Genomic DNA, 14,756 nt, shown 5'->3' with positions numbered 1-14,756 from the left:
CCCCCCAGCTCTCCACTCCGGCATGGAGGGTGGGGGGCGCAGCTTTGATCCTTGTGCTTCACATCCGACCTCCTGGGGGTAACTATAGATTTAGTCAACAAGACTCCAATCTTAAAAAAAAAAATAAGCAAGAGTGGTGGAGAGGGTATGGAGAGAGACAGTAAAGAGAGGGCAGCCAGAAGTAAGTGAGGCAAGGAAGAGAGGAGCAGAAGACAGGACCCAGGGCACGTTAGGGAGGACCACTTGTGAGATGTTGCTGCTGCTGTTCCTGGGGATTGCTGCAAGCAGATGCCTACACGATGAGACACAGAAGTCTGTGAGCCTGCTCAGGCCCCCTCTCTCCCAACTTGCCCCAGACTTCCGCTCTGCTTCCTTCACCCACCCTGGCTCTCGTGATCCTCAGCCCCTGAGAATCCGAACCTGCTATATCAGAGATCCTGTATCAGATGGAGCTTGGGATACTGAGGGAGCCGGAAGGAGAGGAGTACTTCATGCCCTGGTGGCTGCCAGACAGGCCGCTAGGAGACTCCAGGGTGTCCTCGCAGGTAAGTAGGGAAACCAAAGGTAGTCAGGGAGGGCTGAGGGTCAGAGGGCTATGGAGGAAGACAACCAGCGAAAAGGAACTCTAAAGATGTTGAGGTGAAATCGACTTCTTGTCTTTTTAAGCCCCTCCAGTGCAAGGACCCCTGCTTCTGAGTCGAGACCCTGCACAGTACTGCCATGCTGTCTGGGGAGACCCAGACACCCCAAACTACCACAGGTGAGATCATATCATTGAGAATGTACACGGTGCCTCTTCGGCGGTACCCAGAAATGTCTCCAGCTCACCTACAGGTATTCATTCTTGGCAGGTGCAGCCTCTTGAACCCAGGGTACAAAGGAGAGAGTTGCCTGGGAGTAAAGGTGAGATTTGGGGATCTGAAGATCTCTAGCCTGCCTAGACTTCTCCAAGACCATTATTAGCACCAAAATTGTTTAATGTCCTTCCTAATAAATGCAGATTCCTGAGCCCCTTCTCACCCTGGCAATTTACAAAATCAGAGATGGGGAGGGAAGGTGGCAGGAGTCCCTATTCTGACCAGCTGCCTACATGACACTAAGGCAGACTAAAGACAGAGACTGTCCACACTCCTCACTCCTAGTACCCAGTTTCCTATTGTCCTCATCTGCTAAACTAGATGCTACATTCTACTCCCTGCCAGATCCCTGACACCCATCTCCGTGGTTATGCACTGTGGCCAGAGCAGGGTCCCCCACAACTTGTCCAGCCAGATGGGCCTGGGGTCCAAAACACTGATTTTCTCCTGTATGTACGGATTGCCCACACTTCCAAGTGCCATGGAGAGGTGAGGCCCAAATCAAGTCCTTTTCCATGTTCTGTCTCTCCTAGTCTTAAATATCCTGGGGAGGGGGAGGGAGCATAAAAGCAATTTTTATTAAAAGTTGTGCTCATTTGAGGTAACTTGGGTCATGTTGATGAAGTTTGGGTGGGAGCGAAACCCCTTCAGGTAATCCCTTGGGACCATCCCTGCTGAGTTCCGTGGGTGTCTATTTTCAGAAAGATTTCTTCTGTGTTCTCCCACATCCCTGCTTTCCACCGCTACCTTGTCCTGGCCCATCCACAGCCTTCTATCATAGCCTATGCTGCCTGCTGCCAGCTGGACTCAGAAGACAGGCCCCTTGCTGGTACCATTGTCTACTGTGCCCAACATCTTGCCAGCCCCAGCCTCAGCCATAGTGACATCATCACGGTGATTGCTGCATGATGAATAGGAAGATGCAAACAGGTTGGGGATAGGGGACGGGTCACTCAGCTTCCCATGAAGTGGAAGAATCTATTAAGGTTGGAGGAGAAGGTGCCTCAGACTCTAAGAAGAGCTGATTGGGCAGAGGGGCTATGGAATGGCCGGTCAATCTGCTCCACACCCAGTCCCCCTCACCGTGCGGTCATTTGTCCTTAGGCCACACTACATGAATTGCTCCATGCTCTGGGTTTCTCTGGACAGCTCTTCAAGAAGTGGCGGGATTGCCCCTCAGGACCCGGTGGTAAATGAGAGGAGTGAGAATCAGCCTTCCCACAATGTCAAAGAGAGGGGATCACTACCATCCCACCAACTCCTTCCCTCCATTTCTGCTCTACCCTTTCTGAGTTTTCCTCTCATATTGCCTCCTTCACTTTCTGTGCTCAGTTCCAGAGAACTGTTCTACAAGGCCGCAAGTCACAAGGCGTGATGAGTGGGGACAGCTGCTTCTCACTACCCCAGCTGTTAGCCACAGCCTGGCCAAACACTTGGGAGTGCTAGGGGCTTCACTGGGTGTTCCCTTGGAAGAAGAGGTGAGACTGAGAACACCTCGGGGTGCTGGAAGGAAGAGGGGGTCATCAGGTGGCAACGGGCTACCTCCTCCCTAGGGCACTTTGTCTTCACACTGGGAGGCCCGACTGCTGCAGGGTTCTGTAATGACCGCTACCTTCGATGGTGCCCGGCGCACTCGACTTGATCCCGTCACTCTTGCTGCCTTCAAAGATTCAGGCTGGTACCAAGTCAACCACAGTGCTGCAGAGGAGCTGTTGTGGGGCCGGGGTGAGAACAGAGGAGAATCGCATAGGGGCCCTCACCACCTGAGTCAGCTTGGGGGCAGTGAGAGAGGTTGGAAGGGGTTATCTGCTGCAGACGTGTAGCTGAAGCATAAGCACAGCCAGCGCTGAGGGGTGTTGGGGGCTTCACTTGTTCTGAGGGCTCTTTCTCTTCCCACCTCTCAAGCAGGATCTGGCCTGGAATTTGGCCTGGTGACCACATGTGGGGCTGGCTCCTCAGACTTCTTCTGTACTGGCAGGTGTGTGTGCTGAGTGGTTGAGGGGCTGTATGGCTGTCGGGGACCCTGGTGTCAGCTGCCATCCCTTCCACACAGTGGACTGGGCTGCCACTACCTGCACCTGGACAAGGGGAGCTGTTCCTCAGACCCCACGCTGGAAGGCTGCCGCATGTACAAGCCCCTGGCCAATGGGGTGAGACGACTGGAGAAGAGAGAATGGAAGTGAGTGGGCCCGGAGAGGAGTCAACGTCTAAGGCATCTAGGCAAACACTATTCTGCCTCCTGTCCCGCCTTTCAGAGTGAATGCTGGAAGAAGGAAAATGGATTCCCACCTGGGGCAGACAACCCCCACGGGGAAATTTACCATTCCCAGAGTCGTTGCTTCCTTGCCAACCTCACTTCACAACTGCTCCGTGGGGACGAGACCAGGCGTCCCTCTCAGATCCCACACCTGAAGGAAGCAGAGCTCACTGGCCGCTGCTACTTACATCAATGCACAGAAAGGGGAGCATACAACGTGCAGGTAGAGGGGTCACCCTGGGCCTCATGCCTTCCTGGAAAGGCTATTCAGGTGGGTATCATAAGTGAAAAGCTACAGAGCCCCTTGGCAAAAGGAAGTTTGACAATGCTTGTATGGTAGTTAGTACATTTAGATGTTCATTCATTTTTCTCTAAGTACCCACCGAGTCTGTGACTCTGATCTAGATTGTACAATTTCCTTAGAAAGGCTTGAGCAAACAATTGAGGTCATAACTATACCCTGCTATGTATTTCCTTACAGATACCTGGGTACTATGGTCTTCTCTTCTGTCCCCGGGGTCGGCTGTGTCAAACAAATGAAGGTACCAGTGCTGTTACTTCCCCACCTGTGAGTCTTGCCACCCAAGACCTGTTATTCCATCTGTCTTTACAATTAGCTGGGCCCCCAGGCCACTCTGTGGGGAAAGAAATGCTAGAAGAGCTGACTGAAGCAGTACTACAGGCTCTGGTGAGCAGAGGCCACACTGGCAGGTAAAGGGACAGTTCAGACTGAGGATGTACACAGTGGGCCAGGGAGACTGCCTAAGTTGGTTACTTTACCACTCTCCTCTGAAAACTTTGTGCCATTCCTAAGCCTGCACCTGTTTCAGGAGATATACTCTTCCAGGGACTCTATCTCCCTTAAGAGATCCAAATGTCCCTGTAGGTGCTATTTCCACAGCCCCTCCACTACCACTGGACTGGTGTTCACTGTGTACATGTGGAAGTCCTCTGGCTGCCACGGGCCTTCAGTTGGTATGCTGCACAGGGCCCTGACCCTGAGTCTCCACAAGAAGCCCCTGGAAGTATATTATGGAGGAGCCAGCTTTACCACAGAACACATCAAGTAAGACAATATTCCAAGTAGCTTTCTTTCAAATTCCTGGAGTCCAGATGTTTGAAATTGCAGTAAGCACTCATGTGTGTCTTAGGCTTATTTTGGAAAACGAGTGGGATCACCTCCGACCTAGCACTATGCGACACCTTTCCCTCCACAATGATGGAGTTCCCCATCTGTAGGACATAGGGATCCTAGTCCTCTTCCTCCCTAAAGTACTAACAGGCTACTATGTCTAGTTACCTAAACACCATAGTCTAACTGCCAACACCTCACTGCCAGGTTAGGTCTCCTTCCAACAATTTAAGTTGCTAGGAGACTTGGATCTTGGTCTTTTTCCTACTTTCAGGATCTATATTCCTGATTTCCTGTGTAGCTTGATTGGATGAAGCAGAGTTTCATGAGCTCTGTATATTATGATAAAAGTGAAGCCCTTCACCTCCTAAGCCTAAGCATTATTTCAAGCCAAATATTACCTCTATGTTCCTAGGTCACTGGTTACCTTGGACCAGAATTCCTCCATGACTCATCTAGGGCTGTCCATGGGACTCTGCCTAACACTGCTTATCCTGGTGGGTGCACTGGGAACCATGGCCTATCAGAGAAGAGCTATTCTCCAGGTGGCACCAGCTGCCCCTCACCATTCACCAGAGCTCCAAGAAACAAGGGGCCCAGTTGAAGGAGTAAGAGAGGTGTGACATGACAGGATAGATAGGGCAGATTATTTCTTGGAAGACAACTGGATGGAAAGTCTATACTTTCCCCAGAATGCCTCTTTCTCTAGATACCAACTCTATTCTAGCCTTGTAATGAAAAAATTCCAGAGACTTACGGTTCTGAAGATTCTTTATTTTGATACAAAAAATAAACACTTCAACCTATAAAGAGTGTCACTTGTTTTCATATTGGAGAGCAAACTTACAGAACAGGTATTTGTTACCAGCTCCAAGGATATCACAATATGCTTTAGAAAAAGCCATTGCTATTTGGATTCAAACCAACATCAGCATGGAAGGAGTAACAATTATCTCCCTCTCCTGATTTTTACATACTTTTACAAAATCATCACTAGGAAAGCTAATAGTTGGGATGTCACACAATTATGCCAGAATCTGGTAAGAGTGGTGAAATCAGCCATCTGAATCCAGTTAAACTATAAAAACGTGACCTTTTATCGTCCTTCTCTCCTGTTTCTGGAGCAGGAAGGCTCTACTTTATAGCCTCATGGGCCAGCAATAGGCTTGAGTTATAATATGTAGGTTCCCTTTGGTTATACTCACAAAAGAAGCCATTGAATTCTTGAGGGTTTGACATGTAGAAAGGAGCAAGCTAGGAGGCTGACTGATCTGAATTTACTTAGATGGAAAACATTTCTGCTGGGAGTCCAGTTGATAGGCTATTAAAGTTGAAATAACCAAGCCTGTCCTGGTCAACAAGTTCAGTCAGTTGATCAGGATAGCATCCCTAGACTGTTAAGTGACATATTTGAAGTTCTCACTGTAAAGTTGCAGCTCCATCAGATACGATTATCTTCTTTGATTTTAAAGTCCATCAATCTTTACCAGCTGTAGCAGCCACTGCTTGGTAAAACTTTGCCACGAAGTCTGGCTCACTGACCTCCAGCTGCCTGACAAATTCGTTGCGCTCCTGCTCAGCCCAACCTCGAAACCACTGATCCCAAAGACGTAGCTGACACTCAAAGATACAAGGCGGTCGGTTTGCTCCAGACACACTAAGCTGCTCCAGACCTTCCAGCAGTGGCTGTAATTTTCCCGGCACTGCCTTAGCTACCAGGTCCTGTAGGAAACGCTCACGCTGGGGACCTGACCAACTGGCAAACCAGTGAAGAATACACTTCATCTCCTGGGAAGTGATGTAAGACATTGGGGGTGGGGAAGAGTTAGTAATACTGTCTGGCACTGAGGGTAAGGGAGTAGGGAAGGATAGTGGCATCGAAGAGGAAGATGATTCCAGTGGCATCCTGAAACATAAAAGCACTGTTATATACTCTCCAGATAGGGCAACCAAAATACAACTTTCCAACAAAGAATCTTACCGAAAATCACCATCTACAGATAAAGTTATTTTTCACCAATTCAATTTACAAGAAAACAACAGGGTACTTCACATAGGTTATTCTCCAACTACCTTAGAGAAGTCACCCCAAAATAACTTCATATTTGCCAACCTCCCTCCCTTTCAAACCCATTAGCCTCCCCAACCACTGCTTCTCTCCATTATTCTTATAAAGAATCTAAAAATAACCAACACATTTCTTGTTCACTCTCTCTGGCCTACTTCTATGTTCCAGGTTGAGTAAAGAAAAATGATAATGTTGGTCCACCTCATCTTCCTTAAAATGAAAAAAGGTACATATTTTTTTAATCTAGTACATGCAGCTGGTGAGGGCCTAGCTGCTAATAATTCCAGAGCTATCAATGGTGAAAATCATATATGATAAGTCTTCTTTGTAATGTGCACATTGCCTCTGAGATATGCCAAGAGCTTCATAACATCCATTACTTCCTTATATTTCCTGTTAAAGCACCAGGAAAAATTAAAGAGCAAAGTAAGTGAGCGTGCCTCACCCAAAATAAGATAACACAGAAAGGAAAAAATAGAAGAAGCCACGTGTTTATTCAAGACTGAAAAAAGTCTAGTTGGTTTGATGACTTAGGAGTGTAACAAGTATCATACTGCGGGAGATGGATGACAATTTATGTCTTTGAACATTTTCCTTAAGGTTTAATACATAATACTTATTGATGCCCTGTCATTGATTTGCATCAGTAATGCAAATGGAAGGTCAGTCGACTTGAATAGTTTGAGTTCCACAGTTTGAATGTCTAACAATGAAAACTTTAAACTACTTGTCTATGACCCATTTTACTGTTTGTGTTTCTTCTGCTGCAGGTTGGAGTATTTGTAGTGACAAAGAGAAGAATCCGTAAGCAATTAACATCAGTTCAGTACCCAAACAGTACAGGGAGGTTGCCTTTTTCACAGAGCTCCTCCAAGAAGCAATCTCTCCTAAAGGAACTTTATTCTTACTCGGGGAAAGGAGAAACTTTTGCCTAGTCTTGCGACATGGCCTCCACAGCAAACTCAAGTTCAATAATTTTGAATTAGTTCACAGTCTGGGCCCAAAGACACGGTGCCGCCACTTGCCCACTTTGGAGGCCACGGAGCCTGGCATTCTAAGATCCCAAAGAGCAACGTAGCCTTAGATGGGAGTGGCGGGGATTCAGATATCGGGAGGCGGCAGCTGTACCGGTAGGAGAGCGGGAAGTGTGCCCAACTAGGGTAACCCGCAAACACCGAGTCTGACCCGGCCCAGGGAGGGACTTCTACCCCGCTTACCTCCCCTTTCCTCTCACAGGGCACCTGGAGACCGTCACAAAGTGCTTAAACCCCAACTGTCGCCGCCGCTTCCATGTTTCCTGAAAACCATAAGCAGGGCCAGCCCGGCAGCCCACGCACTTCCGGTCCCGGAGCAGCCCCAAAAACCCAAGCGCCTCAGCGCCTCAGTCTTAGGTTCGGAGATAGCCGACTAACTCCGATTTTGGTTAGGCCAGAGTCGAGGGCTTCCGAGTACATTCGATTCAAAGCCTCGGTAAGACGAAGATAACCGAGTTCTGAAGGCCGCGTGAGGAAGGGGGCGAGGCTGGGAGGATGGGAAGAACTGATTGGTGCCGATGTTGAGACGGAAATACCCGAGCAATTCCGGAGGAACCCGAGGAGTTCTGAGTGGTAATCGAGGGGTTGACTATGGCAGTGGGCGGGGTCAGCTCGGTACGTTCGAAGGGCGTTGGCGGAAATTACCGAAGATGCCCGAAGCCGTCGGGACGGACCCGAGTACCTCACGCAAGATGGCGGAGCTGGAGGAGGTGACTCTGGACGGGAAGCCTCTTCAGGCGCTGCGGGTGACCGACCTGAAGGCCGCACTGGAGCAGCGAGGCCTAGCCAAGAGCGGGCAGAAGAGTGCCCTGGTCAAGCGGCTCAAAGGGGTGAGAAGACGGCGTTGCCGGGGTGTCGGAGGGGAGCGGACCCGGTAGAGACGAGTCTCTGCCGCGGCGCAGGCGCAGTGTCCGGGCTCCGCGCGAGCTCGCTCAGGCCGCCAGCGCGAGCCTCCGGAACCGCGCGCACGGTGGTTGGTGAGGCTCGCGCTGGAATAGAGACAGCGCCGGTTCCCGCCTTAACGGCAGCGGCGCGAGCCCAAAATGGGAGGGTGCGCGCTACTCTCCCGGAGTGTCTTAAGCTCCTTCCTCCTTCCCCCACCCCCTCCTTGTTTGTGTCTGTGGTTTCGGCGCATGCGCTGCAGAAGGAGTTAAATCCCACCACTACCACCGGCGTTGCTGGCCTCAGGGGGGCGAATTGGGCTGGGTCAGAGTTAGGGGTATAGTTGGGCGGAGGGGTTAATGGGGCTGGTGTCGGTATCCGGAGGAATAGGATTGGGATAGGGTAAAACGCCTACCTGATTAGATTAGGAGGTGAGATGAAGAGAGACCTTGACTTGAAGGGACTCGGTTGTAGAGGGGTGTATGATTTATCCAGAAGCAATTTGGGTGGATAAGAGTTTGGTGAATATTGGTGAGAGAGGTGGGGCAGGTTGTTATATGTTGGGGATTTTGAATCGATTTGAGTAGTTTAGGGTGGGATCGTCATGAGGTGGATGGATTTGTGTGTATAGATTTGGTGTAAACGGAGGCAATGTGAGGATGTCATGGTTTTAATTGGGGTTAATTAGGATACATGGTGTTTAGTCCCCATTAGGGCTGAGTTGGCTCAAGGGTTAAATTGACAGACCATTGCCTGCCTGTACAGAGCTGACGGTTTCGTGTGTGTGGATTGGGTCAGCCACAGTTTAGAGTCTGTGGTCATTTTGTTCTATAGCCTCCTTTTTGAAATTTTTATAGACTTGATAAATCTAGGTGCCACTCTGTTGGAAACAATACAAATTCACTCAAGTAGATCTAGCCCTGGGTAACTGACCAAGTAATTCAGTCAAGCCAAAACCAGCAGCCCCATGTTGGTTTCCTGTATTTGAAGCTGACTTGAGCATTTGAAGTCATTTTACCTGCATGGCCAGATTTAGAAGGGACATTAGTCAGAAGTGCAGAAGATAATAGAGATTATAGTACTGGTTCTGTCACTGTCACTGATTTTATTACATAGCCAGGTCGCTCATTTTCTTCATGTGCCTGCATTTTACATTTGTACATTTGGGAGCAGTAACCATGGCTACTTTTAAGGGTCTTCTGAAGATGAGTAAGAACAGTATTAGTAAAGGGCTTTTAGGTTCCTGGAAAAGGAGTACAGTTTAAGTGTGTATGGTTAGTCATTGCATTCAATGAAGAGATTGGGGAGTGGTGGGTTTTTTCCCCCAAGTTTCTGACTTTTGCCATTCTCTATACCAGGCTCTAATGCTAGAAAATTTGCAGAAACACTCAACACCCCATGCTGCATTCCAGCCAAATTCCCAGGTAAGAAAAAAGATTTATTAGATAGGGTGGGCTCTTTGGATGCACAGACATATGGAAGGACATAATGATGTATATTTGATGGTTAATTCCTCACCAGTATTTTTCTGAATTCCCTGAGTTGGAAAAGTCCTCATACCAGATCAGATGAATTCTAATAAAAAAATTCAGAAACAGAATTAGAAGAGCTATTAGTTAATTTCTGATACTTGCAATGATGTGTGCAAAAAGATGTGGTTCCAATTGATGAAGTGTAGTACAAGAATCTGGAGCCATTCATTTGCCATTGATTTGGAAAAAGTAGTTGATGTCTTTGAATGAAGACATGAAGTAGACAATCAATAGGGCAGTGTAGGATGATACTTGCTGATCAAGAAGAATTCTTGTGTTGACATAGATTTTCCAAGAATTCAATCCTTTGGAAATATCCACCATTACTAGTGTTAATGCTAACTGTGCACTTACTTGTAAATATCATTAATTACTCTGTTACTTAGGGCAAGAAACTTAACCTTTAGATGCCTTGGATTCCACAATTTCTATGTATAATATTAGAAAAGGTTGGACTATATCCGTAGTTTTATAACTGCTCTACTTTAGTTTTGTAGACCTGCTTTTGGGGGATTTCTGGGGAAGATAACCTTCTTCCCAAGTGGGCAGGTGCTCATATTCCCCACCTAACTAAATTTGATCTTCTTTTATCTGTCTTATATATTGAGTTTCAGTGTAAGATTTTTTTAGAAGAAACAATTCCACAGTTTAAAAAAATAAAATTCTTAGACTGCAATTTCATAAGACTCTTTTCAGCTTTTAAAATCCCCTCATTATAGTATGTTATGTACTTAAAGGAAAAATCTAGGTCTTTGTTAGTGCAATGTTGTGCAGCTCCAGTACTAGGTGAAGTCCCAAGATACTATGGAAAAACAAGAGAGCCTTCCTAGTCCCTTGTTACCACTTCATTAAGCTATGTCATAATCTAGTCTGTTTATGGAAGTTTAGTTAAGTATAAGTGTAAGAAACTATATGAGTTAATCAGTTTATGATTATATTCCATTTATTCATTGCATTTTAGTCTTTGAAGCTTTGCTTTATTAACATAGGATTTTTGCAGTAAATCTGTACGTTCTCTAATAAATGCAACCCACACTTTATCAATGTCCATTGAGTACCAAGAGATGCATCTCTACTTTAAGTGAAAATAAACATTTACCATGCTTAGGAAAGATGACTAAAAACAAACAATATTCAGATTTTTTCCCTTTTTTTGGCATTCTAGTAGGACTTGCTAAGCAAGAAGGTTCTGGGAAGGACTTGTGACAGAAGAGTGATGTGGGACTCTGTGTTACAGGAAAAAATGGGAAAAGGGATTAAGCTCCTGGATTTTAATGTTGTTACCAAGGATTTTTTCCCACCCAAAGAAAAAGGAAGTTAAAACTCTGTTTAAATGATGAATAGACATCCCTTTTCTTAATCTCTTACATAGTTTAAGTGCCGTATGTAAATTTTGGAGTTGTTTAACAAAATGATCCCTGGATAGGTGGAGATTTACCTTTTTTTATCAACAACAAAATGACCTAGTAGGAACTTGTATTTTTTCCTTTCAGTTCTTGATATTACTAAAAAGAAAATTTAGATTAACTTTAAATAACATTTTAGATTAAAATTTGGATTAAAACATAATTTTGCAGGAATTTTTATTTTAATTTGGGCATCACTCTTTCGTTGGGACTAAATATTCAAGATAAGAAATTATGTGCAGTTCCTCTTTTTGCCATCTTTTCTGAATCATAGGGTTATTTATTTTGGTCCTCACCATAATTAGAAAAGGGCCTTCCAACATTTTGATTATCTTTCTTGGGTTCAAATATAAGGAGTAGACTTTTGCTCCATGGAATTTTCTTCCTTGTGTTTTCCTGGTTTGCTTTCCTCGACTTTCTTTTTCCATGTCTTCTACACAGATTGGCGAGGAAATGAGCCAGAACAGTTTCATAAAGCAGTATCTGGAAAAGCAGCAGGAGCTACTTAGGCAGCGTCTGGAACGTGAAGCCCGAGAAGCTGCAGAACTTGAAGGTAAGCCCAGACTGTCACTTCTTTCAAGGAGTTCTTCATTCTTATTCCTGTCACTGAATAGATAGGCCTGTTTAAGTAGGCAATTTCAGGAGTAAGTCAAGCTGAAACTGCTACTTACTTGCTTTGGTAGTTAAGCCAAGTGAGTTGTTATTTACTTTTTGTCAGGGAAGAAGACACTTAATTTGACTGTTAGAAAAGGATTCCTGCCAATAGGAAGAATTATAAGTAAATTAAGCTGCCCTTTAAATGAGGTAGATCTTAATCCCAGGGAGTTTTTTCTCTATGTACAGTGCTCTCTTTAGTATATACTCTGTGTCCCGTGACTTTGCCTGATCTCCTTCGCTCCTCTACATATTCCCACATGCTGAGCCCTTCACTCCCTCCCTGCCCCGACCCAATCTGTGCTTTGCAGAAGCTTCAGCTGAGTCGGAGGACGAGATGATCCATCCTGAGGGAGTGGCTTCCCTGCTGCCTCCTGACTTTCAGAGCAGCCTGGAGAGACCAGAGCTGGAGCTCAGCAGACATTCACCCAGTACGTATCTCCCTCCCCACTGCGCTGTTTTGTCAATCCTGCGTAGTTGGTGGGGGGAGGTAGTTACGCCTCCTTTCATGCTAAGCCTCCGTTAAAGTCCCAGGGCAGTTCTGTGACATTGATACTTCACATCTGTTTGTCATGGGAATTATGTCCTTTTTGAAGTCTGCTTTCACCTCTGTGTTGTGACAACCTCTCAGAGTGTTTTAAAGGCAGTATGATTTTTCTTCGCATCTGTACCTCTTTAACCTCCTCTACTTCTGAATTTACAGGAGTCACAACTCTGTCATCTTTTCACCAGTTGTATGGGTTACGTGTTGCCCATCCAGTCACCCCCCCCAAATGGACATCTGCTGTAGTTTATTAATTCATTCAACAAATTTTCATTAAGTGCCTTTTGTATGCTAGACATATGCTGGGCACCAGGAATATAGGAGAGCAAGGACAAGTCTCTGCCCTAATGAAATGTATAGTTTAGTGAAGAGATGGACATTAGTCAGGTTATTGCATAATTATTACTGTTGTGCTCTGTGCTCTCAGAGGCAGTGCAGAATATCATGTGAGCATATTACAGGGAGCTCTAACTCACTGTGTAGGGTGGGTTCAGGCAAGATTAGTTTTTCACATAAAAATTAAGCACCCAGTTTCGCATAGTATCTCAAGCAAATGCCTGTAAACACAGCCTTTGTTTTCTAAACTACCTAAGACGGTATACTTTTAGGGGAACATGTATATAGGACGTGGACAATAAATATATTAAAACAATTTGTAATTAAAAGGATTGTGAATCATTTTCAATGTTAGTGGTCATGGGGAAGGTGATCACTCCATATTTAATATTTTTAGGACATGTAGAAGTTACTACCTCTTCTGATGAATATAGAATTCCTTTCTGAACATAGATTTTTTTTTTTTTAGCAGATATTTAACGGTAAGAGAAAAATAAGTTATTTTAGAGATCTCTTTTCTTCTCAAGTACAAAAGTAGCAGAGTCTCAGTTGATCCATTTTGCTCCTAATACTCTTTTCCCCATGATTGTAAAGCCAGAAGGGAGGGGGAAAACTCTTCTAGATTAGTTGTCAGTGTTTTCAGAAGTCAGTCACGAAAGTATTTATTAAGTTTCTGCTGTGAGTATAGGGGGCGTTAACACATTATAAAGTCTTTTTGGGAGAGGAAAATTGCACATACAGCCATTAAGAGAAGATGGTGTGCTTTAAAGTGATACATAAATAGTACAAACACATGGACCATAAGAATACAGAATAAAAGTTCCCTGAGGACTGCAGTGATGAGAGAGAGCTTCATGGAAAAGGTGTAGGATTTGAACTGAGCCCTAGAAATCAGTAGGATTTGAATTGGCTTAGAGGAAACAAGAGAGTATTTTTAGGAAGGAACAAATGCATAGAAATAATGAATGTGATATTTTTATTTTTGTATGTTTATTTATCTTTGAGGGGGGCGAGGTGGAGGAGCAGAGAGAGAGGGACAGAGGATCCAAAGCAGGTTCTGGGCTGATGGTAGCAAGGCTGGTGCAGGGCTTGTGGATTGTTTTTCTGGGGTGTTTTTGTTTGTTTGTTTGCCTGTTTGTTTGTTTGTTTGTTTGTTTTTACCTATATGAGGCTCAGACTCATGAGATCCAGGAGATCATGATCTGAGCCAAAGTCGGATGCTCAACCAACAGCCACCAGGTGCCCCTGGATGTGATATTTTTAAAGGAGAAGTAATGAATTAGTGCAGCCAGAGTGAAGTGGTCTTACATATTCAAAAATAGTCAGAAGGGCTGGGTGGCTCAGTCGGTTAAGCATCCAGCTTCGGCTCAGGTCATGATCTCACTGTCCTGAGTTCGAGCCCCGCGTCGGGCTCTGTGCTGACAGCTCAGAGCCTGGAGCCTGTTTTGGATTCTGTGTCTCCCTCTCTGTCTCTGTCCCTCCCCTGTTTGTGCTCTGTCTTTCTCTCTCTCAGAAATAAACATTAAAAAAAGAATAGAGAAACAACTTGTAAGGTAGATTGGGATAATAGTGCAAAGGTCTTTGAATGTTAATTCAATGAATATGAGGTTTTTTATTCTAAAGTAAGGAGAAACCACTGAAAATTCTTAATAGGAGCATGATTTGATGAAGAACTCTCTTTAAATAAAAGAGTCTCAGTTCTGAATGTAATTTGAAATGAAAATAATAAATGGATCCTGAAACAAATAAGGTTTCAAAAGCAAATAAATTAGAAGAGATTACTGAAGTAAATTGTAGAGCACAGCTAACAATTGCCATTTGTGCTCTTCATTGTACTGTCTACCATAAACTTCCTACCTCTGATCTTGGTTAGAATATGGATCTCATAGATGTCGTACAAAATTTGGGCAAGATCCTCAACGAAGTGGTAGTTTGGAGTTCTAGCAGTGTGTATTTGGAGCAGTGGTAATGCCTAGAGTTTACCCAGAAAATTAGATTCTTTCAAGGTTCGCTGTGTTAATCTGCCATAGGCCAGGAAACTATTGAGATACCAG

General features: G+C 45.2%; 3 protein-coding genes across 9 annotated transcripts in view; 2 read left to right on the top strand and 1 right to left on the bottom strand.

Annotated features, from left to right (window-relative positions):
* The first annotated feature begins 250 nt into the window (after positions 1–250).
* On the top strand, positions 251–4,869 carry CIROP (ciliated left-right organizer metallopeptidase). Its single transcript, XM_053888726.1, has 14 exons — positions 251–545; positions 667–760; positions 852–903; positions 1,203–1,346; positions 1,626–1,751; positions 1,962–2,046; positions 2,190–2,335; positions 2,411–2,582; positions 2,766–2,835; positions 2,911–3,007; positions 3,113–3,385; positions 3,596–3,825; positions 4,001–4,180; positions 4,662–4,869. The coding sequence occupies exons 1-14, from the start codon at positions 251–253 to the stop codon at positions 4,867–4,869; spliced, it is 2,172 nt and encodes a 723-aa protein (XP_053744701.1).
* A 130-nt stretch (positions 4,870–4,999) lies between these two features.
* CUNH14orf119 (chromosome unknown C14orf119 homolog) lies at positions 5,000–8,104 on the bottom strand. Of its 2 annotated transcripts, none has more exons than XM_019429435.2 (2): positions 7,994–8,104; positions 5,000–6,152 (listed from the first exon to the last, which is right to left on the bottom strand). In XM_019429435.2, the coding sequence occupies exon 2, from the start codon at positions 6,149–6,151 to the stop codon at positions 5,723–5,725; it is 429 nt and encodes a 142-aa protein (XP_019284980.1). In that variant the 5' UTR covers position 6,152; positions 7,994–8,104; the 3' UTR covers positions 5,000–5,722. The 2 variants fall into 2 exon arrangements, with proteins under 2 accessions (XP_019284980.1, XP_019284979.1); XM_019429434.2 differs by lacking the exon at positions 7,994–8,104 and adding an exon at positions 7,532–7,734.
* Positions 7,852–14,756, top strand: part of ACIN1 (apoptotic chromatin condensation inducer 1) — a 33,950-nt gene continuing 27,045 nt past the window's right edge. For 3 of the 6 annotated variants that reach the window (XM_053889266.1, XM_053889264.1, XM_053889265.1), the window contains exons 1-4: positions 8,041–8,178; positions 9,589–9,654; positions 11,610–11,721; positions 12,134–12,253. In XM_053889266.1, coding sequence (XP_053745241.1) covers positions 8,041–8,178; positions 9,589–9,654; positions 11,610–11,721; positions 12,134–12,253 — 436 coding nt within the window. Of the gene's footprint in view, positions 8,179–9,588; positions 9,655–11,609; positions 11,722–12,133; positions 12,254–14,756 lie in introns of all 6 variants that reach the window. The other 3 variants (XM_019429428.2, XM_019429427.2, XM_019429429.2) reach the window with 2 other exon arrangements.

This window comes from Panthera pardus, unplaced genomic scaffold, assembly GCF_024362965.1.
Source record: "Panthera pardus isolate Hobbes unplaced genomic scaffold, ASM2436296v1 HiC_scaffold_24, whole genome shotgun sequence".
Lineage (NCBI taxonomy): Eukaryota > Metazoa > Chordata > Mammalia > Carnivora > Felidae > Panthera > Panthera pardus.
This window is presented reverse-complemented; position numbering and strand designations above follow the sequence as displayed.